Source organism: Patella vulgata, chromosome 7, assembly GCF_932274485.2.
Source record: "Patella vulgata chromosome 7, xgPatVulg1.2, whole genome shotgun sequence".
In the NCBI taxonomy this organism is placed as follows: Eukaryota; Metazoa; Mollusca; class Gastropoda; family Patellidae; genus Patella; species Patella vulgata.
Window position 1 is genome coordinate 1,044,774 of NC_065885.2, and position 22,881 is coordinate 1,067,654.

The 22,881-nt window shown below is 34.7% G+C and overlaps 1 protein-coding gene across 2 annotated transcripts; it reads left to right on the forward strand.

Moving 5' to 3' along the window:
* The first annotated feature begins 399 nt into the window (after window positions 1-399).
* LOC126828680 (chloride intracellular channel protein 2) lies at window positions 400-22,069 on the forward strand. Of its 2 annotated transcripts, none has more exons than XM_050558607.2 (2): window positions 400-463; window positions 14,831-22,069. In XM_050558607.2, the coding sequence occupies exon 2, from the start codon at window positions 14,848-14,850 to the stop codon at window positions 15,580-15,582; it is 735 nt and encodes a 244-aa protein (XP_050414564.1). In that variant the 5' UTR covers window positions 400-463; window positions 14,831-14,847; the 3' UTR covers window positions 15,583-22,069. The 2 variants fall into 2 exon arrangements, with proteins under 2 accessions (XP_050414564.1, XP_050414565.1); XM_050558608.2 differs by lacking the exon at window positions 400-463 and adding an exon at window positions 5,724-5,785.
* The last annotated feature ends 812 nt before the right edge of the window (window positions 22,070-22,881 follow it).

A 22,881-nucleotide genomic window follows, 5' to 3' on the forward strand; every position in this document is an offset into this window, starting at 1 on the left:
GTTTCATGCAAAATTATATGAAATTTATTAGCCCAGATACCCCTATTTCTAGATCTTTTGGATTAATCTTTAATGTGAATTTATAGTTTAACAATAAAGGCCTATAGTAATAGTCATGGACACTTCGTTATATGAGGTATCTTTAGTAACTGGCAGGCGGAGCCATTTCTCTCAATTCTTATATTTGTTCTATCTATAAATAACGGGCACGCGCTTCTATTAATAACTTTTCTACTTTTACTTTAGACCCGCCTTCGCCCTATCAATGACAACCAGATGCTTTATATGGTCAAAAGCGTAATATTTTGTTTCGTAGATATTCATTGGTTGCTACTTATATATTTTATAGTTGAGCCAATGGCACGATCGGTTATATCCTGTAGGCTATTCATAGAACACGTGATATATGAAACCGTTATCCTGCCAGCTGAGTTAATCTGTTAGCAGACGACTCAGGAGAAAGGTAGGTAAAAATCTACGCCAGTTATTGTTTGACTTTTAGACATTGTGTAGAAACATTTTCTTGACTTTTAGCATAATAATTCGAAAATAGGCCTGTCTGATAACAGATTTTACTTGTTAATTTATTTTGCATCTTTGCGCAGTAAACAAGAAATCGATTACCGGTATTTGAGGACTTGGTGAGGTGGCAAGCTGGGGTTATTTGCGATCATGCACTTTAACTGTGCATTACGTACAATATACCATGGTTGATATTTCACACTAACATGTGTTTAGAATGGATTATCAATATTGTAAATAAACGGAGATTTCTGTTCATGGAGCTGATCGTGTTTTCATTTACAACAAAGTCAACACAGACATAATAATTTTTTAAAAAATGTGATGATCATTTTTGTTCACAGTTTTCTTTTCGATGTTTAGAAACATTTTCTTGTAATCAATTAATAATAAATTAACTTGACATTTTAAGGGTGGTCAACCAAATTTTTAAAATTCTTATCAAGTTTTTAAATAACTCTGAATAATTCTGTCCACCAATTGTAATAAATGAAACTGGGTATAAGATCCTACTGTTCTGCACGGGGGGGGGGGGGGGGGGGGGGGTGGTGTGTGTTGGATGGCCGAATGGTTAGCACGCGCGCGCTGTATCATACGGTCTGTCATTGAGTCAACTGGCGGGGTTTCGATTCCCCAGTTGTACGTGACAAGGAGTAGGGTCGCCTGTCCAACCTTGTGGGTTTTCTCCGGGTCCTCCGGTTTCCTCCCACCGCTAAAGACCCCTACGCGCAAGAGAATAATAGAAATAAAATTAAACCATACGTTAGTCCCGAAATGACCTAGTTTGTGTCGAGTGGACGTTAAACCCCATTTCTCTCTCTCTCTCTGTTCTGCACGGACTGGACTAATGAAGACAGCCAAACACTTTACCTGGTCTCTAACCTGGATATCACTATATAAAATGCATGATGGAGTGCCAGGTTGACCTGTGCCTGGTCAGCAACATAGTATCTAGTTGTTTGGATGGGATGAAAAATGAACTCCTGTGAACACATAAAATAACCCTTGACAGTTCGAATCTGAAATAAGAATTGGTCGATGCATAACATACTGTACGTACAGCGTATAGTTGCCTGTCTTCATTATCCCAGCTGCTACAGAATGTAAGACTTTAAACCCCATTTCATTTCTGTAATGATAATGATGATGATGATGACCCTCCCACCAAAGTTACCTGGCTTCAGTTAGGTTGCACATTTTATTATGTGCTCTTTTAATTAAAAATTACATAAATCACCAACTATTATAGGGCAATAATTTGAGTATAGGACAGATTTTATAGCTAGGCCAGTCTAGTCAATAATTTGAGTGTTGGATAGTCTAGCCAATATTTAACTTTGGTGATTAAACGTTATAAAAGAATAAAGCCCCACATATTGAAGTATTAATTCTTGTGTTCGATGTTTTCTTAAAACTTCAAAACTCAAATTTCTTGAACTAAAATCTTCGGAGAGAAGTAATTAAACACTTCAAGTTTTTAAATTAGTTTTTTCCCAGAAGAAATTGGAGGCAGCATTTTCAATCTGATTAAAACACAGATCATATTTCGTTTCGTTTTACTTGTCTTTACTACACTAGAATCTGGAAGAGTTGTTATATAAACTGTGTTCAGGTTGATGTGAGGGATTAGCCAATGAAACGGTCTGTTGCAGCGAATCCTTGGCGTTCACACTAGAAACATCAATGCTGATTGGTTAATCAAATGCCTGATGGCTTGTCTTGTCCACAGATTTATCTTGTGAATATTTGTTTTGCATGTAGTGCGGTCCTCCTGCACTTACTAATAGGGTCAAAAGCCGCTCGTATGACCCCTGACGCAACCTTCCACTACAACCAGTCAGATCGAAAGTATAAAAAACGAAACGAAATATAGATCAGTATTTTAATAAAATTGAAGCATTTTTAACAGGTGGTCCTAAAGAACAGGTGGTCCTAAAGAACAGAAACTCTACTTAGTGTGGCCTAATGATTTTATAAAGAAAAAAACCTAAATATCTTTTTTTTAAATTTTATTAAAGTTAATACCTGTACAAGTATTATAATAAAAACGTATACATTGTCTAATTTAGAGAAAAGATTAAAGATATAATAGTTTATTTACCACATCAATTGATAATATACAGTGGAGGAAAACTGTGCAACAAAACACAGACCCAAAAAACATACCGGTAACAATCCTGAAAGTGACCACATAAAATGTGAAATGTTGAGGTGCAGGGGGAAGATATGGTGGGATAATTATTAGGGAATGTCAGGTACATGTACACTGGTCTAAATGTCTTCTTAATATACTAAAACATAAATTAGGGGGAAGGCAGATACATGTACTCATCACCTAAACATAAATTAGAGGGACAGTAGACACACATCACCTAAAGATGAATTATGAGGAATGCAGAAACATGTACATATCCCCAAAACATATTTTCCCTCATACTTGTTCTTGTGTGGCCATTATTTTTGTGTTTTTACAGCGATCCTTATAAAAGGAAACTTGATGATTTAGGTAATGATGTCACAGATTAAAAATACTCAAATAAAACAAACAAATAATTAGACTTTTTATTGCATAAATGAACTAAAGATTTGTAAAGGCATCACTAGAATAAGATAACTTATTGGTGGAAGTTGACATTTAACCCTACCAACAACAAACAGTCTTCATCAAGTGCTTTGAATGACTTTGCATACAAGTTAATGTTAACAAAATATATCAATGATAAAAATATTTAATATATCATTATAAAAGATAACCACATAAAATATAACATAATATCAGGAATTAATGAATATCAATTGAAAGCAGTAAAATTTAATATATGATAATAATATGAGTATATGAATATACTATGTTAAATATTAGCCAAGATGTTTATATATATTGGTTATTTTTATCTACATGTAACATAGATAATAACACATGTAAACTGGTGATATATCTTAAACACTTGTGTCCTACTTGTTACAGATACATTTTTATACATTAAGATGTCAATAATTCAGTTTTCATAATATTTCATTCATTCATCCATCCATTTATTTATTCATTTTTATGACTATCTATTTATTCATCCACCCAAACTTCACCCTTCAATTCATTCCTTAAGTTATCAGTTCATTCATTAAATTCTTGCCTGGTTCATTTTGACCTTCATTTCATTCATCTACCTAACCTTCATTCATTCAATCTATACACCCACTCATTCTTCAATTCATTCATCCAGCTAATCATTCATTCAATTGTCTTCTCTTTCAATGTTATTTGATGGCCAGTTCATTCATCCATCCATCCAAACTTCAATTCTTTTATTCATTAACTACAGTTGAGCTATTCATTCATTCATTCATTCATTCATTAAGATGGTATGTATGAATTTAATGAACATATTTAAAGGTTGAGAAATGTAATTATGTGACAAATTAAACAAATATTTAATTAAGATGTAAATATCTGGAATACCTGTCATACTTTCTCACACAGTCAGGTATCACGTTTACCTGTAGATAAGTTAATTAAAGGTATGATATAATAGGTATAATTAATGGTTGAATTAATTAAGATATTACTAATTACCTGACACCTTCTACTGGGTCTTTATTAAAGAGGAACTATGGCAGATTGCCAATAAACATTTACCTTTCTTAGATTAACCCTTTAGCTCTTGAACCACTCAAAACTAATTCATTCTTTTATGTCTCAAACTGCCTGGGGGGGTTGGATGGCCGATTGGTTAGCAAGTGCGCGGTATCATACAATCTGTCATTGAGTCAACTGGCGGGGTTTCGATTCCCTGGGTAAGTGACAAGGAGTAGGGTGGCCTGTCAAACCTCGTGGGTTTTCTCTGGGTCCTCCGGTTTCCTCCCACTGCTAAAGACACCTACGCGCAAGCGAATTACTGAAATAAAATTGAACCACGTGTTAGTCCCGAAATGACCTAGTGTGTGTTGAGTGGACGTTAAACCCCTTTTCTTTCTCTCTCTCAAACTGCCTGAGTCACATTTTCCTAACTTAACCCTTTAGTGCCTGACTGCCCAAAACTAATAAATTCTCTAGTGCCTCAAACTACCCAAGTTTAACATCCTACAAACCAGGGAATGAAAACTGTCATACACAATGCAGTGTGTTACGTGAGTTTCTGCCCACTCCTCATCAAATCACAACTAGTACCTAGAATTTGTGGGGGACTAAGAACTGGTCATTAACCCTACTCACCTTGTTCTACTTGTTCTTGGGATGAAGCTCTTCCAAAAAGTCTAAGGCTCCGTCAATTCAAGACCGATCGACATGAAAATTGGCATGTTTGTTCTTTGAACAATTCTGCATCGATTTGGTGAATTAGTTTTTTGAATTTCATCCAACAACATGGTCAGTTCCTGGTCCACAGTGTGATCATTATTGTTTGTTTCTTTTAATTTTATATTATTCGTAATTTTCATAAATTGGTTAAATAACTTTTTTGTATGTTTTGTAACATAGCATGTTCCACAATTCTTTTCTGAGAATAGAATATTGTTTTTTTACGTGTATGTAAACGTATACACAGAACAGCTTTTTTTATATCTGGACTTTAGTTGTTGAGAGAACAACTGCTGGCTCAACTCTACTACAAGGTGGAATATTAGCGATAAATCAAGATAGTAACGTTGTAGTGATGACAAAACGTGCAGCCCTTTCTTTACTCTTGTTTACACTAAGATGTAAGAGATCTTAGGCAACAACTGTGACAGGAACCCAGTGTATAGACCGTAAAACGTTCAGGGACTCAGTGCTCCAATCAGAGGATATTTGAAAAGCGATAGAGGCAAAAACTCTCACAGAAACTAAGTGTATTTACAGCGAAATATTTGGGGACTCAGTGCCCATAGGGTTAAAGTGATCTAGGCAATAACTGTCACAGTAACCCAGTGTATAGACTGCAAAACGTTCAGGGTCTCAATGCTTATAGGGTTAAAGCAATCTAGGTAATGACTGTCACCCATTGTATAGACAGCAAACTTTCAGGGACTCAGTGCTTAAAGGGTTAAAGTGGAGGATATTTGAAAAGTATTTATTTTCAGATACTTCTTGAGGTTTACCTGTTGGTTTAAATCAGGGAAAAGGAAAAGATAATTAGATAAAAATAAAGGTCATCGTTGTTATATAGGTGTGATATAACATGATAAATAGACACAAGTTTTTATTATTTCATCAATGGTTGATTCAGGGAGAAGTTTGACAAATCCAGTGAGAAGAGTAAATTGACTTTTCCTGGCAAGTTTTAAGGTGGGGATAGTTTTCTCAGCGTTGTATATTAAAGCTGATGGTTATTTAAAGGGGACTATTTAAAGGGGAATTATGGGAGATTAGATAAAGAGTTGGCAGTTCTCACTATAATAGTTAAAAACTAGATAATGTAAAGGCAATATGCTGAAAATTTTAGTCAAATTGATCCACCCTGAACCAAGATATTAGCGATTGAATTTTAGGCCTAGCCTCGATCATCATATACTAAAGTCGGTACGATAAAATACATAGTCTCGATTATCCATTTTTGGATTTGATCATAAATGAGCGTTGAACAGCAGGTCGGATTCCATTCCAGTAAATATCGCAGGCTAGCGATGACATCAAGAGATGATTATGGTCTGGATAGGTTAATTAATGTCTAATTAATAAGTTAGATAACATTTCAGGCCTAAGGAAAGACCTGCAATAGGCAGATTTAGATCTTGCCTAATGTATGTTTAACATTTAATTAAAAGAAAAGAAAATCCAAACATCATCAGTAGATAATCTCCTGGCTTGAATTCAATCGGATTAAAACAAGACTGAGCCAAAAATTATAGGTAAAAAAATCCAGGTATGCAGGAACAACAGATAATCCCTTGAATAGGAGTCAATCAGATTTAAAGAGAGGCCCATCAAAAAATTATTGTTGGTGCTGGGTTGTTTATATGAGTTATTGCTGAAACAGTCTCATACCAAAAAATCACAAAAATTTGGTCAAAACACCTATTATTATAGACACAATAGCCATAAATTGGTCATAATGGCCATAAAAATCCCAGGTGAATATATATTTAATACGTATCCAATGATATATATTTGTATACCGTAAATTATGTCTGTTTTAGTTTACGTCCATGTTGACTATCGTATATCATCTGTAGAAGATGTTGAATGCTGCAAAATTTTCAATTCGTCATCTTTGTAAATATCAATCTTGATTAAAACAGATCCTATTTCGTTTCGTTTTTTATAGTTCAAAATTTCGTTTTACTTGTCTTCACAACACTAGGATCTGGAAGAGTTGTTATACTACCGAAGTTCTGGTTGAAGTGAGGGATTAGCCTGTTACGGCAAGTTCTTTGCCTGCGCTGTACAGAACTGTGGGTAAACCACTAGATTGTTTAATCAATGTCTGATGTCATAGGGCCAAAAGCCGCTCGTTTGACCTCTGACTCGACCTATAGATGTGTATTTCAATCAGATTGTGTAAATATTGTATGTAATTGAACATTTTATGAGCTGATTATAGAGATTCAACTTTTACAGTCTTGTAATTTACTAACGATTAAAAATATCTCAAATAACGATAAGAGAATTTAGTTTATTGGCCCCGAAATAGTTCCTCAGAATATTTCAACGCATTATCATGATGAAGGAGAATTTGGCAACGAACAGCTTCTATTCGTTTGGATGTGAAGGAAATATGAGTTCCTGTGTGTTGTTGCACGTTAAAGAACTCTTGTCAGTTGGAATTCAACAAAAATAAAGGTCATAGCTCACTGAATTGTGTATATCCGTCTTCATTATTCCAGTTCGTGCAGGGGTTGGTTTCGATTCCCCACTTGTACTTGACAAGGAGTAAGGTCACCAGGGCCCTTATTCACGAAAACTTAAACTAAGATACAATCGAAATTTTAAGAAATACTGCAATTTGATTGGATGACCAGTAGTGAGCTATGACCTTTATTTTTGTTGAATTCCAACTGACAAGAGTTCTTTAACGTGCAACAACACACAGGAACTCATATTTCCTTCACATCCAAACGAATAGAAGCTGTTCGTTGCCAAATTCTCCTTCATCATGATAATGAAGTTGCAGTATTTCTTAAAATTTTGGTTGTAACTTAGTTTAAGTTTTCGTGAATAAGGGCCCTGTCCAACCTCGCGGGTTTTCTCCGGGTCCTCCAATTTCTTCTCACTGCTGAAGAACCCTATTGAAAGCGAATTATTGAAATAAAATTGAACCATATGTTACTCCCGAAATCGAAAGGACCTAGTTTGTGTCAAGTTTACTCCCGGTTGGTGCAGAAGAGTAGGACGTTAAATCCACATTTTATTTATTTTCTGTATATATATTGATATTTATTTTATCTAGTAGGTGAATGAAGTAAGTTAAGCCAAGTCTCGTTATATAATTGGCTATCATCCAATTTCCTTCTTCCACTTATTTCCTCTATTTTTGTATGTTTAAATCACGTTTTTCGTGTGCAACAACCAGAAAGAAAATTAAAATCTTGTCTATATCTCGTTGATTCCAATAAAAGATAGATATAAATAAGATCCTGATTATAAATTAGAATCGTTCTATCAATTTGTTCTTACAAAATGGGGGAGCCATGGTGACTGAGTGAATAGGACGGCTCGCTAACCTTTAGGTTCAATGTTCAATCCCTGCTTTGGCCGATAATTTTATTAGGATTTTCCGGTGTGGTTCCCCATAGTGGTGGCAGTTAGAGGTCCTGGCAAGGGACTATGTATAGTCATTCGAATGGGAAGATAAACCAAGATTTGGTGTACACATTGGCTTGCACTTAAAACAGTTGGAATTCGATATAAGAGTAGTCTGTAACGCCACTGTCAGGGCAAAATTTCCCTCATAGTACACTGTATGGTTTTTGCTTGTCTTCATTGGCCCAGTTCGGAGCAGAACAGTAGGATGTTATATATAAACTCCATTTCATTTCATTTCATTTCATTTCTTACAAAATGAAACAAGGTTTAATATGCCTGCTTTGATTCAGATGAATTAAAATGTGGACCATCAGTAAAAATAATAAGTGGCCCTGACATGTGTTCACATAAATATCATCTACAGTGCAGACTGTTGAAAAATTTCAATTCACCATATGAACAACATGTTTGGATATTCCCTTAGCGATTTATTTTTCACAATATTGTAGTTTTCAAGGTTAACAATCTTGCAAATAACGATCAATGACTTTACCGTTTTAATTAGCGTTAAAAAAAAAGTTTCTATATTGACTTATCTTCAATTTCAATTAAGTGGCACAAATTGGAAAATTCCATTTTTTTCCCATGAATAATGTAGATCTGTAGGTATTTAGGCCAAAGTTATAAACCATGGTATACGTGAGTATGGTATATAAGGGTATGGTATAAATAAAGTAGGATATGTAATGTTTTGACAGATTGAAAGAGTTTATCAGGTGATATAGACTGGTGTATATATAATATATACCACACTCCATTAGACTGGGTACCTTATATACTTCATATCACCTCTGATAAAAGTTTTATATCTTGAGATTGGTGGATTGGTGAAATTGTGGGGTTGATGATTTATCAAAGTATTTATGTGAGTTAATTTTATTTTTGAAATTCCTTAGTTGATTTTGAGAATTTTAGTAAGATATTAATTTTATATGTAAAATACTGTTTGATTTTGAGGATATTAATAAGGCATTTTGAGGATATTAATAAGGTATTTTGAGGATATTAGTAAAGTTTTTGAGGATATTAGTAAAGTATTTTGAGGATATTAGTAAGTTTTTTGAGGATATTAGTACAGTATTTTGAGGAGATATTAGTAAGGTATTTTGAGGATATTAGTAAGGTATTAAAAAGGTATTTTGAAAATATTATTAAGGTTTTTAATATTGTACATGCGCCTATATCAGTCGATGTTATTTATGAAATTGTGTGGTTGATTTTCAGAATTTTAGTAAGTGATTTAATATTTTAAACATACATGTATCTATATCGATAGATTTTTACTTGTGAAATTATGCGGTTGATTTTGATTTAATATTTTACATCTGTGTGATCTGATTTTAATTGAGAAATTCTGAAGGTGATATTTTATATATGTGCGCTTATGTAGCTTGGTGAAATTGTGTTGTTGATTTTGGATGGTGCCGGATCCAGTGATGTTCCAGCCTTATTTCACCTTGTTAGTGGTGTAGGATGGAGAGCCTAGTTGTTCAGATGGGATGAAACACCGAGATCCCATCGGTGTACACATAGAGGGCCATTGGCTGTTGGAATTCGACGAGTATAGACGGAAATGCCGCTGTCATGGCAAAATGTCACTCATTAGCAAACTTCATGCCCGTCTTTGTCCGGTTGGTGCAGGATATAAATGATACAAATCTGTTAATGTGGGTTGTTTATTTTATAAAAAGTTTGTTTACTGATAAAACATGTGTTCAGGCCACTCTAATTAAAATCTCTGGTCTTCAGGAACAACCATTAAATATTCTACCACCAAGACTAACTTCTTCTTTGAGCGGCATTTAGCAATTGACACACTAATAAACACAAAAACATGGCACACAATTACTATTTTAATTAAAGCGATGTTTCACTCAACGTTTTCAAGCAAATGATGATGAAAATATATGTGTGAAATAGCTTTATTTAAACACCGCTTCCACCCAGGTGATATCACAGATAAGTGATGAAAATAATGTAGAGAAGGTTTAAATACAAAAACAAGTAACAAATAATTAACCGAAGTTGAGAGAACGCTCAGCGAAACATCGGTTTAATTAAAATAGTAAATGGGTTCCATATGATAGTTTTGTTTTTTAAAAAGACTAATTGTTAATGTAGCTAAGTCTCTAACTCAATATCATCCAAAGTCTTACACGTTGAAAATATGAATTATTTGTCAATTCAAATCAACATTGATGTTGTAATCTTACCAGGAAAAGATAGGCTTCTGATGTCCAATATTTAAGACAAAATAAACATTTTACCATTGGTACACGAATCGTGTACCATAGTGCGTTTCAACGTCATTTGTAACAAGTGACCAGAAAGAACGAGAGCATGCGCAATAGACGCTAGAAATTTCAATTCGGTTGAGACGCGTGCCATATTTCGCTGGACATAACTGATTTGAAATTAGAGTAAAAACGGAAACAATTGAATGTTAATCAGTTTATTATATGCGTTGCGACCCATTTTAGTCAATTTCTAGGTCCCAAATATTAGCGATTTAGCTCCTTTAATAAAAATACCTTGTTGCTCTTCTCAAAAGTTTTAAGTTCCAATTATTTAAGTCTTGAAATTTTAACAAAACATCGTACACAAGAATTGAGTGCGGTATTAATTGATCAAGAAGTAAAAATTAAATTTGGTTTGGCCTAACTGTTGTTTATCTAGACATAGATAAATAGATTTATATATAAGTAGGTACATGTAATATATATAAATGCTGAGTAAGACATTATTTAGTAGTAATAGTGTATAGTATATATAGGTAAGTAAGTAGTGGTTATTAGTCAGTTGATAATAATAACAGGTATGTCATATACTATATTATAGTATACAGTGTATATATAGATAAGTAGTAGTGGTTATAAGCCAGTTGATATTAATAACAACATGATGGTATGTCATATACTATATTATACTACTTACATGTTTGTAGATAAACATTCTCAGATAAAATAAAGGATGAATAAAAACATGATTTATGTTGATGTTTGTAAAGGTCAAAATTCTTAGATGGAATGAAGGATGAATAAAATACAGAAACATGATTTATGCTGATGTTTGTGAAGGTCAAAATTCTTAGATGGAATGAAGGATGAATAAAATACAGAAACATCATAATTTATGTCCATGTTCCTACATTAGTGCTTTAGTGCTTATACATAGGTCAAAGGTCAACATTTATAGATAGAATGAAGGATGCATAATAGACAGGCTATGATTTATATTGATGTTCCTGCATTAGTTGGTATAGTACTTATACATAGGTCATAGGTCAACATTTTTTAGATACAATGAAGGAAGAATAAAAGACAAGATATGATTTATATTGCTATAGTGATTATACATAGGTCATAGGTCAACATTCTGTGAAAAAGACATGAACACCAATTAACTGTTGATGTAAATGTGGGTGTGTTACTGTAAACATAGGTCATCATAGGTCAACATTCGTCTATAGAATGAAGGATGAATAGATTCCAGAAACATGACTTATATTGATGTTGGTATTTGCTATAATGCTTATACAGTACATACATGTAAGTCATAGGTCAACATTGCTAGATAGAATGAAGGATGAATAAAAGACAGGAAGGTTATTTATATTGATGTAGATGGTATACTATAGGTCATAGGTCAATATTGTTAGATAGAATGAAGGATGAATAAAATCTAGGAACATGATTTATGTTGATGCAGATAGTATACTATAGGTCATTGGTCAGTATTCTTAGATGGAATGAAGGATGAATAAAAGCCAGGAACATGATTTATGTTGATATATTGTTGATAGTTTGTAGGTTACTGGATTTTTATATAGAACTATGAGTGAGAGATCTGAGCTAATATGATGAATGAAAGATCTGATCTAAAATGATGGATGAATGAATGAATGATCTGAGATAATATAATGAATGAATAAGCTGAGCTAATAACATGGATGAATGATCTGAACTAATCAGATGGATGGATGAATGAATGATTATAGCTAATACATGTAAGATGGATGGATGGATGAATGATCTAAGTGATAAGATAGATGAATAAATACAACATGTCTATGTAAAATATTAAAGGGTATACATCAAGTTTGTCCTTCAACATGTTATACTGTTAAATACCTTGATCTTTATAACATCACATACTAACACCTGTATTACCTGTAGGTGATCAGGTAAAGTGGACTAATGAAATGAAATGGGATTTAATGTTCTACTGTTCTACTCTAACTGGATTTGACATCGACATCCACTCGACACCATCCAGGTTATTTCGGAACTATCACATGATACAATTATATTTCAATAATTCGCTTGTGGTAGCTAGGGGTCTTTAGAAGTGGTAGGAAACCTGAGGACCCAGAGAAAACCCACAATTTTAAGGTTGGACAGACAACCCTACTCCTTGTCACATATACAACCGGGGATCAAAACAATGTCAGACTTTGTGATTTAAAGTGACACCGAATCCCCACATTATGGGTTTCCTCACACTGCTAAAGCCCCCTACACGCAAGGGAATTATTGAAATAACATTCAACCATTTGTTAGTCCTGAAATAACCTAGTTTGTGTCAGTTGGATGTTAAACCCCATTTCTCCTTCTGTCTCTCCCCCATTAATGACTGAATAATGAATGAATGAATGGATCTGAGGATGTAGATAATAACATATATATACATGTATGTATTAATTACTCTATCTGTCTATCTGTCAGTATATGACAGAATATATCTATCAACAATTAAACCTGGTGACCTCAGACGGTGCAGGCTATTATTTGTAATTAGTGAGTCAAAAGACAGAAGAATCTTGGTGTCCTCTGATATATAAACACAATCACACATATTTAATTGGCACAAATTATTTACATCTGTAAGGCCAACTGCTGACCCTAAACGTTTTTCTCTCATTTTCCAGGCCCTAAAACTCGGTCTTGGCGTGATTTTCTTAGTATAAATGCCAACACTGAAATTTAAGTATTAAAACCTTACTCACTAATTAACCTAGAAATGCCAGGAAATAAAAAATACAAACCCTACCCAAAAAAAATTAAAAATTAAAAAGATTTTCCAACCGACCAAGTCATCAACATCCTTTTTACTGTGGAAACAAAACAATTATTTAACTGAGAACTATCCAATTAACAAATGGCATGACTACTAACATAGGTTAATGTGGTGCGTATAAAATTACATATAGATGAAGGAGGGTTGGATGGCGGAATGGTTAGCACATGCGCGTTGTATCATAAGGTCTGTCATTGAGTCAACTGGCGTGGTTTCAAATCTCCGGTTGTACGTGACAAGGAGTAGGGTCACCTGTCCAACCTCGTGGGTTTTCTCTGGGTCCTCCGGTTTCCTCCCACTGCTAAAGACCCCCTATGCACAAGTGCATAATTGAAAGAAAATTGAACCATATGTTGGTCCTGAAATGACCTAGTTTGTGTCAAGTGGACGTTAAACCCCATTTCTCTCTCTAGCTGTCACATATACATGTAGATGAAGATTCCAGGGGAAGATCGATCTAAGTCACATTTTTGTCTTTTTGCATAAATATATACGGCAAAACAGACTTTTGGACGAGAATGCTTGATGCGAACAGAACAACGAATGGGTTTAATTACAACTTCAAAATGATGTTTAATACAAATCATAGTTACCAGTACAACAACTGACTTCCACTTTTCAGCCAAATTATGGTCAAATAAAGGGTACGATGGACTTATATTTGTCCAGAAGGCCATTTTAGAAGGGCCTTGGTTCAATGTGACTCCGATTGTTTTTACCTGAAATAGAATGTTCCACAGAAAGCTTATACAATTTACTACCAGATGGCACCATTAACTGGGGTTCATTGAAAAAATGACTTAGATCGTTCTTCCCCGGGGCTCTTCATATACATGTAGAGATAACAATTACTAGTCTTAGTCGATATAGAAATAACAATTACTATAGTCTTGGTTGATATGGAAATAACAATTACTAGTCTTGGTCGATATGGAAATAACAATTACTTGTCTTGGTCGATATGGAAATAACAATTATTAGCCTTAGTCGATATGGATATAATGATGTATTCAGATAACTTTCTCTTCTATTCTACTTTTAAGGAATCGGTGGATTTGGAAATAAAAAGATCGAATTACCAGAGGCAGATCTAGGAATTTTTGCATTGCAGGAGAGGGCTTGACAGGCTCCTGTTAAGGATATTTGACAGTTGACAATGCATGATGCCATCATTGTCTCCAAATTATGTAGGCATACATGCACATTGGGCTTTTTTTTCCGAGAGAAATCCATCACCTCGTTTGATGTCAATTTTGACAATGAGTAAATAGGATTAATTGTGATAAAACACATTTCTACATGTATATTATTATTTCACGCTTTGAATGCCAATCCCAACCCCACTATCTGATGGTAAAGGATAAAGCACACAACCGTTACACTTTTCTCATAAAGTGTTGTTTTACAAAACTTTTTATGTAGCTGAGCAGGGTGAGGTTTGGACCCCCCCAACCCTTTTGGACCTGCCCCCGATTAAGTATTTTAACTTATCATTATGTTTTGTATTTTCAGGTGTGACAGGTGTCAAGATGAGTCAGAAGAACATATCTAATCATGTGGTCCTGTATGTCAAGGCGGGAATGGACGGAGAATGTTACGGAGCATGCCCATTCTGTCAGAGATTCTACATGGTACTAGACTTGAAAGCCAAGGGCGGGTCGTTAACCTATAACATAAACACCGTCAATATGGCACGACCGTTACCTGAATTCAAACAATACGCTAATAGGCTACCTGTGTTTAAACACGGAGATGAAGTGGTCATCGACTCCGATGAAATCGTTCAATATATAGATGAGAATTTTCTGAAACCTGATCTACGCTATGATAACCTACAAGCCCACTCCCAGTGTCTGGACATTTTCTCAAAATTTAACTTTTTTATTAAAAATGTGAGTAGCACAGCAGAGGGACTTTTAAATGAGATTAAATCAATTAACGATTACCTGGCGAGGACGGAAACGAAATACCTGGCAGGTAACTCCATCACGCACCTAGATTGTCTGGTAATGCCCAAATTACAGCACATCCGCATCGCAGCCGAAGCCTTCAAAGATTTCCTGATACCTCGAAAATATACGCATTTTTGGCGCTACATGGAAACCGCTTACAATAACGACACCTTCCGTAAGACATGCCCGTCTGATCAAGAGATAGTTTTTCACTGGAGCTCTAAAAGGGAGACAACTCCTTTACCAGAGAAGAAAAGGCGATTTTATACGATTGATACAGAACCCAAGTTTACCCTGACTGTTCCGCATTAAATATATTAGATTATTTGAGGATGGAATGTTTTATTTTTTTATTTAAAGGATCTCTTTTATCATAAACCTGTAGTAAACCCTGTCGTATTCACCAGGGTTGCGATCAGGAGTATGGACCTTAGGTATTTATAGCATTACTTTAATTATTGAAAGACATAAACATCATCTTGTGTCGGAAGCAGTTTTACAATAAAACCTGTTTTTGCATGAAAAGTGAAGATATTATAATATACCTGTTTTGTTTATAAAATGCATGGACAGTTTCAGCTTTAGTGTGGCCAGAATTTTTATAACAAGAGAGGATTGTTCCATGGGCAGAAGTATTAATGTTTGAATGTTTGGCAGAGATGGAGGTGAAAATTATTGGTGTACAAACATGTTTTGGATAAGGAACTCGATCAGCAGAAATAATTGTATCTTAGCGTTGATCATAACAAGAGAAAATAGAGCGTGGATATAGCGAACTTTGATTGAAAAGTATATCTTCACCCAAAGACACCCTCAACCCCACACCTAGAGATACCCACTGCCCCCCCCCCCCCCTTGCCACCATTACTGTGTAATTTACTTAAGTGACTTGATCAAAATAATTTATATACATGATTGTACAAACTGATGTCTAAATCTACACAACTCCAGTTTCAGTGGACATCAAACTATTAGACTTAAGTATTACTAGATCCATTTTCAGTTCCCTATATTATCTAGTCAAAGCTTGTATTCTAGTTACCATGGATACCAGACTCTAGTTACTATGGATACCAGACTCTAGTTACTATGGATACCACACATCTATTTTTAGTTAAATATGCCTATTTCATTTCTGGGAAGTTTCTACTTCCCGTATATAATCTAGTCAAAACTAAGATTCTAGTCGTATATAATTTAAATGGCTGTCTAAGTTATATTCTAGTCATATATAATTTAAAAGGCTGTCTAAATTAACTATATTTCAATTTGTAAATTAAAGCCGCTGACCGCCATTTAAAGTATAATTGTATGAATCCCTTGTAGATTGTGATATTTGAGTGTGTCAAAGGAATATTAGTCCTATCTATGGTTCAGTTTTGTGACTGTCTGAGTATATATACATGTATAGTCCTTAAATAGTTTACAGGTGTTCATGTGACCCTAGGTGGAACTATAGTTTAGGGCTGTCCATGCAGGTACTAATTAAGTGTTAATAACATTGGTGGCATTCAGAGGGGGTGATGGCCTTTGGCATTTATTTCATGAGGGCATCCAATCAAAGAGTGAAATTAATATTAAGGGGTTAACATTTGTTGTACAAATTGCCCTATTCAATTTCAATAAAAGTTTATGTCATCTAATTTTACATTTTAGAATTGTCTCCCTTTGTTAGTACTGAACCACTAGAATCCAGTCTTAATGGTTTACACCGTCATGGAGTTGGCTCTAGGCATTACCAAAACTATGCATGTCACTGCATTTCTGAGATTGTAAGGATGCTTTTGTCATCTGTTTAATGAAGTTAGGGAGATTTTGATTTCTGCACGAAATTAAACTAGGACTAGCCAACTTTTTTGTTTTATTAATTACAAATTATATACTTTTAACATTTTTGCAATTTATAATATATATATTTTATCAATTTTATTATCTAGTCAACAATATGTTTTACTGCTAATTAATAATATTTACAAGATTTTTAAGATGTTTATGTTTTATCTAGTCACAAATATTTGCCATTTTAAGTGTCTTGCGTCCTAAGAATCTCGTGACATGTCTAGTGTCCAGTAACAACCCTGTAAATTTCGAAGCATTTATCTCATAGGTATTATGTAATGTTTATCAAGTTAAGCCCCCCTGACACAATTTTCTTTCCGCAATGGCGTGCACTTTGGCATATCAATGATTATAGACTTCGGGAACGAGCATGAGGAGTGCGTGAAGAGTGCAGGCGTGCGTGCCATGTCGTAGAAAAATTTTTGAAATTTTCTAAAATTCGGCATTGCATCGATGTTCGTACCTCTTGTGTGAACCATGTGTACAAACACGGCTGACAGTGCGTATCAATGCAGGAAGACAGTGGGAACTATGCGTGTTGTGCAGGACACTGCGTTAGGGCAGACATGGACTATGTAAAAACAATAGTTAACCTATGCGTAAACAAATAGTGGTTGAACGACCCTGCACGTATGACGTCATTTGTGGATTGTGCGTTAGGGTAAGGCTTGGTCCAGGGTTAGGGTTAGCGCTAGCCCTGTTTACATCTCTAGACTTTGACTAAATCTGCAGGTCCTAACCCTTACCCTAACCCTAACACATAATCCTACACAGTGCACAATGGGCCAACAGGGTGCAAAGAGGCCTTCACCGAAATGGCACGTCTTGCCACGACATATTGCGTGGCATTGCGGTGACAAAAATCGCGGAAGTGTCTATGATGTTTTATTGTTTATCTAGTTGTTCACCATAGTGACACCAGCTAGTTTTATAAAAGTTCAAACATGGTTTCTTATTTGACAGCCCCGCTTGTACGTGACAAGGAGTAGGGTCGTGGGTTTTCTCCGAGTCTTCTGGTTTCCTCCCAATGCTAAAGACCCCTACGCGCAAACGAATTATTGAAATAAAAAAATAAAGCACATGTTAGTCCCGAAATGACCTAGTTTGTGTCGATTGCTCTCTCTCTCTCTCTCTCTCTCTCTCTCATTTGACAGATTTTGGAATTTTGCATCTCTAGCAAACTTCAATTATCATGAAAGTTAAGTCTCTAGGTGGAATATGGAGTTCTCCTGTAAACTTATATAAGTTCATTATCATTCAGGACATATTTAAAGTTATCGCTCTGGGCCCGTTTCTCGAAATCTTAACTAAAGATAAAATCCAAATTTTAGTAGATACTTTAATTTTGATTGGCTAAGCACTAAAATCAGTCTAATATTATTCAATCAAATTAATAAAGTTTGGATTTTATCTTAGTTAAAATTTAATGAAACAGGCCCCAGGTTGGAAGTATAAACCACTAAACCTATCACATAATTAGGTCTTAGTTTTTAGGGTTGCATAAATATTGATCGTATAAAATGTACGACTGGCAAAGTTTTCAAACATAAACCTTGTTTGAAACATAAATAAATTCATTATGCTCTGGTTTCAATCACCCTTGACAGCTGTGTCAGACCACTAATTATTTCATTATCAAGTGTAATGTAAAGTTTATATACTGATTAACAACTTTACTTTCAGTTTGTATATTTTGTTATATTTCTGTCAGAATATTGACTTAATCTTAAATCAACATTACCTGTTGCACACTTGACACCAGATGGTGCACTTATAGCAACTATTTTTATAATTTTATGACATATAGCAACTAGTTTTATAATTTTAGGACTTGGTAAGATGTTATAATAGACATTTTACTGGGGTTTAACATATCCTACTGTTCTGTTCAGACCAGAGAGAGAGAGAGAGAGAAATGGGGTTTAATGTCCACTGGACACAAACTAGGTCATTTTGGGACTAACACATGGTTCAATTTTATTTCAATAATTTGCTTGCACAGGGGTCTTTAGCAGTGGGAGGAAACCGGAGGACCCGGAGTAAACCCATGGTTGGCTCAATGACAGACCGTATGATACAGCGCAGCATGCATGTGCTAACCATTTTGGGACTAACACATGGTTCAATTTTATTTCAATAATTCACTTGCACATAGGGGTCTTTAGCAGTGGGAGGAAACTGGAGGACACGGAGAAAACCCATGAGGTTCGACAGGCGACCCTATTCCTTGTCACATACAACCGGGGAATCGAAACCCCGCCATGGTTGGCTCAATGACAGACCGTATGATACAGGACAGCACGCATGTGCTAGGGATTCGACCATCCAACCCTCCCTGTTCAGACTGGACTAATGACGACAGACACACCATTCGAGGGTGCTAAGGTGAAGATTTTGCCCAGAAAGTCGCACTATATAATGGCCTGCTCTTATTTTAAATTCCAACTTTCATGGGTTCTTTCTTGTGTGCACCCCAACAACTTGACAGTGCCCTTTGCCAGGCCCGCCTGCCTGCACCACTGACAAGGGGGAGCCATTCTATAAAAATATCATGAACTGTCTCGACCGACACCTGTGGGCTGGAACACAAGACTTTATTTGAATTTAAACATTTGTCTAACTTGTGCAGGACTTTTAGAAATGTTTGATACCGGGCTTACTCTTTAAAATTAGTTGTGGGAATTTTCTATATTTAAAATAATCATTGATCGATAAAAACCAATTCAGTAATTTATTTTTAATTTGGGGCTGGTGCAGAAAAATAGGACATTAAACCACATTTTATTTAAATTTAAATTTGAAGCTGAAAAATAGGATGTAAAACCCAATTATATTTAAAAATAGAGATTAGTGCAAAATCAAAAAAGTAGGACATTAAACTCCATTCCATTTAAATTTGGGGCTAGTGCAAAAAACTAGGATGTTAAAAAAACGCATTTAATTAAATTTGGGGCTAGTGCAAAAAAGTAGGATGTCGTAAAACCGCCTTTTATTTAAATTTGGGGCTAGTGCAAAAAAGTAGGATGTCGTAAAACCGCCTTAATTTTATTTAAATTTGGGGCTAGTACAGAAGAGTAGGATGTTAAAGGCCATTTTATTTAAAATGAAGTGAATGAGTTGGTATAGAAAGTATTTATATGTTTATCATGTGAGAGTTATTGTATCATGGTGGATGACATGTGTTATAGATTTATTTATATCATGACAGGAAATAAAACAGGTTGTCTAGTATTATACTAATACTATATATACCATACTTATACTGACATATATATACATATTACATACTCATGTTGTCACAGGATTCTAACCACAACTATATATAGAGTCAGTCTGTCCAACTATAATAGGTGACAAGGAGTAGGGTCACCTGTCCAACCTCGTGGGATTCCCTCACACTGCTAACAGAATTATTGAAATAAAATTAAACCATATGTTAGTCTGGAAATAACCTAGTTTGTGTCAAGTGGACCTTAAACCCCGTCTCTCTCTCTCTCTCTCTCTCTCTCTCTCTCTCTGTATCTCTCTCTCTCTCTGCAGGTCTAAGGAAATTTAGTCTTCCAAATTTTACCACTACATATATTTTATTAATAAAAAAACATGACGGTGTAGAATTTCAATGAAAAATTTAATACATCATATTCAATAATGTTTCCATTTTAGGAAATCTTTCAATTTTCAGTTTTTCTGTTTGTACAGTTTGTAATTTGAACAATTTTCAGTTAGAATAGTTATCAATATAGATCTGATATGTGAATAATTCCTAAAAATATCAAAACCAATATCAATGGTCTACATGTAAAAATTATTTTTTAACAACCTAAAAATCTGATGAAGGGGTTTGATGGATGGATAGATTGAACCTTAACGAATCTAAACCTCTAACTCAATAATACAGCCATAGACCCTTTCCATATGCCCTTGTCATCCTTAAACTTAGTGATTTTTTCGAGAATGTAGTTTTGATTTTTGAATCAAAATGAAGTTGTGATGTGATAAAAGTTTTTTTTTCTGTTTTATTTTATTTTTAAAGATGCATTATGTAAGAGGAAAATCTGTCTATTGCAGGGTTTTTATTTTGGCTTCAAATGTTATATAAATTATTTTTTAGACATTTATTAACGTGACCAGCTTATAATCAACTCTCTAGACCATCAGATGACACAGATGTAAACAGACTATAATCAACTCTCTAGACCATCAGATGACACAGATGTAAACAGACTATAATCAACTCTCTAGAGCATCAGATGACACAGATGTAAACAGACTATAATCAACTCTCTAGACCATCAGATGACACAGATGTAAACAGACTATAATCAACTCTCTAGACCATCAGATGGCACAGATGTAAACAGATTAAAATATGATTGCCATTTAATGATTTAATTTAAAAACTAGTGAAGCAAGCAAGGCTAAGTCTTGATTTACAAGTGACGTTGGTGCGATAATAAACTCAGAATAAAGTAATTCGAATGAAATTTTTTATATATTAATTTTGAATTATCTATTTTGGAACAATTAAAGCAAGAACATCCAGCTCTTTATCTAAATTTTACATAATGCATCTTTAAGGAAAGAGATTTGAATTGATTGTTTTATTGTCTTGAAGTAATTTTAGAAAAAAAATATAACATTTTTAAAATATATAAATTATATGCAATAATAAAAAGTTTACAATATATATTATAAATATTTAGATAGTTTAGTATATTGAATGTAGACATGAAAAACTTGTTTACCAAAATACTCTAAATGCCATTTGGGAAAAGGAACAGTTTTGGTCAATATTAATTTAGTAACTAAGGAATACCGAAAGGCTCATATAAAAGGGAATTCCCCATTGGTATTTATCGTTTTTTGGAAACAAGTTCGTCACAATTAGTATGTAGTGAATATAGCCTATATTTTTTTATGGAGAAATAAAAAGTCAAATAAAATTAATCAATAACCAAAATTTTAAATTAAAATATTATTATTTTTTTTTTAGAAAATACAATATTTTCAGTTTCCATGATAGGTTACTGTTTATCTAGTGGGGTGAAAATAAAACTTTCAACATTTTTCAAACCTAGGTTTTACTTGTCCTCGGAAAGAATGTCTGCTTGTTTGGATCTATTAAGGACCAGTGCATATAATAAATGATTCCCATTGGTATTACCGAAAATGTGGCCACTCTCGAAGTTCTGCAACTAAATGTAGGCCCTAACACTACTTCACCCAAGAACTGCCCCCCCCCCCCCCTCCATGAATACCATATTCTCACGTGCAGGGATAAGAAAACAGGGGAATATTAGTAATGATGTTACACTGAATTATGTCTGATGGATAGTAGCCGTCAAGGGAATATTTGCTGCTGATCATTTGGACGATCAAGTAATACAGATAACCGGCACTCGCCAAACCTCGGTAGATTCCGGTACCCTACATCGTAGAATCTGACGGGGATTGCCGAATGAGATAACCGGAAGTTATATTTCTAAGTAATGGTGGATGCTGTTTAGACACAGATCACTAAAGATTTCCCCATTGACTCCAATGTTAATTCTCGTATCTTAGACCGGCTCTAACTTTTTCCCAAATTTTCGTTGGGTAGAACGCTTTCTACCACAGATGGAGCAACATGTGGCAACCACTTGCCCAAAAGCACGTATGAGGTTTTTCATGAAAAACTTGAGATACACAAGCTGGAAGTAGAGACAAATAAACATGCAATTTCAGGCCCTACATTTCAACGTAACCAACCTCTCAACTCTTGTATCCTTCCGC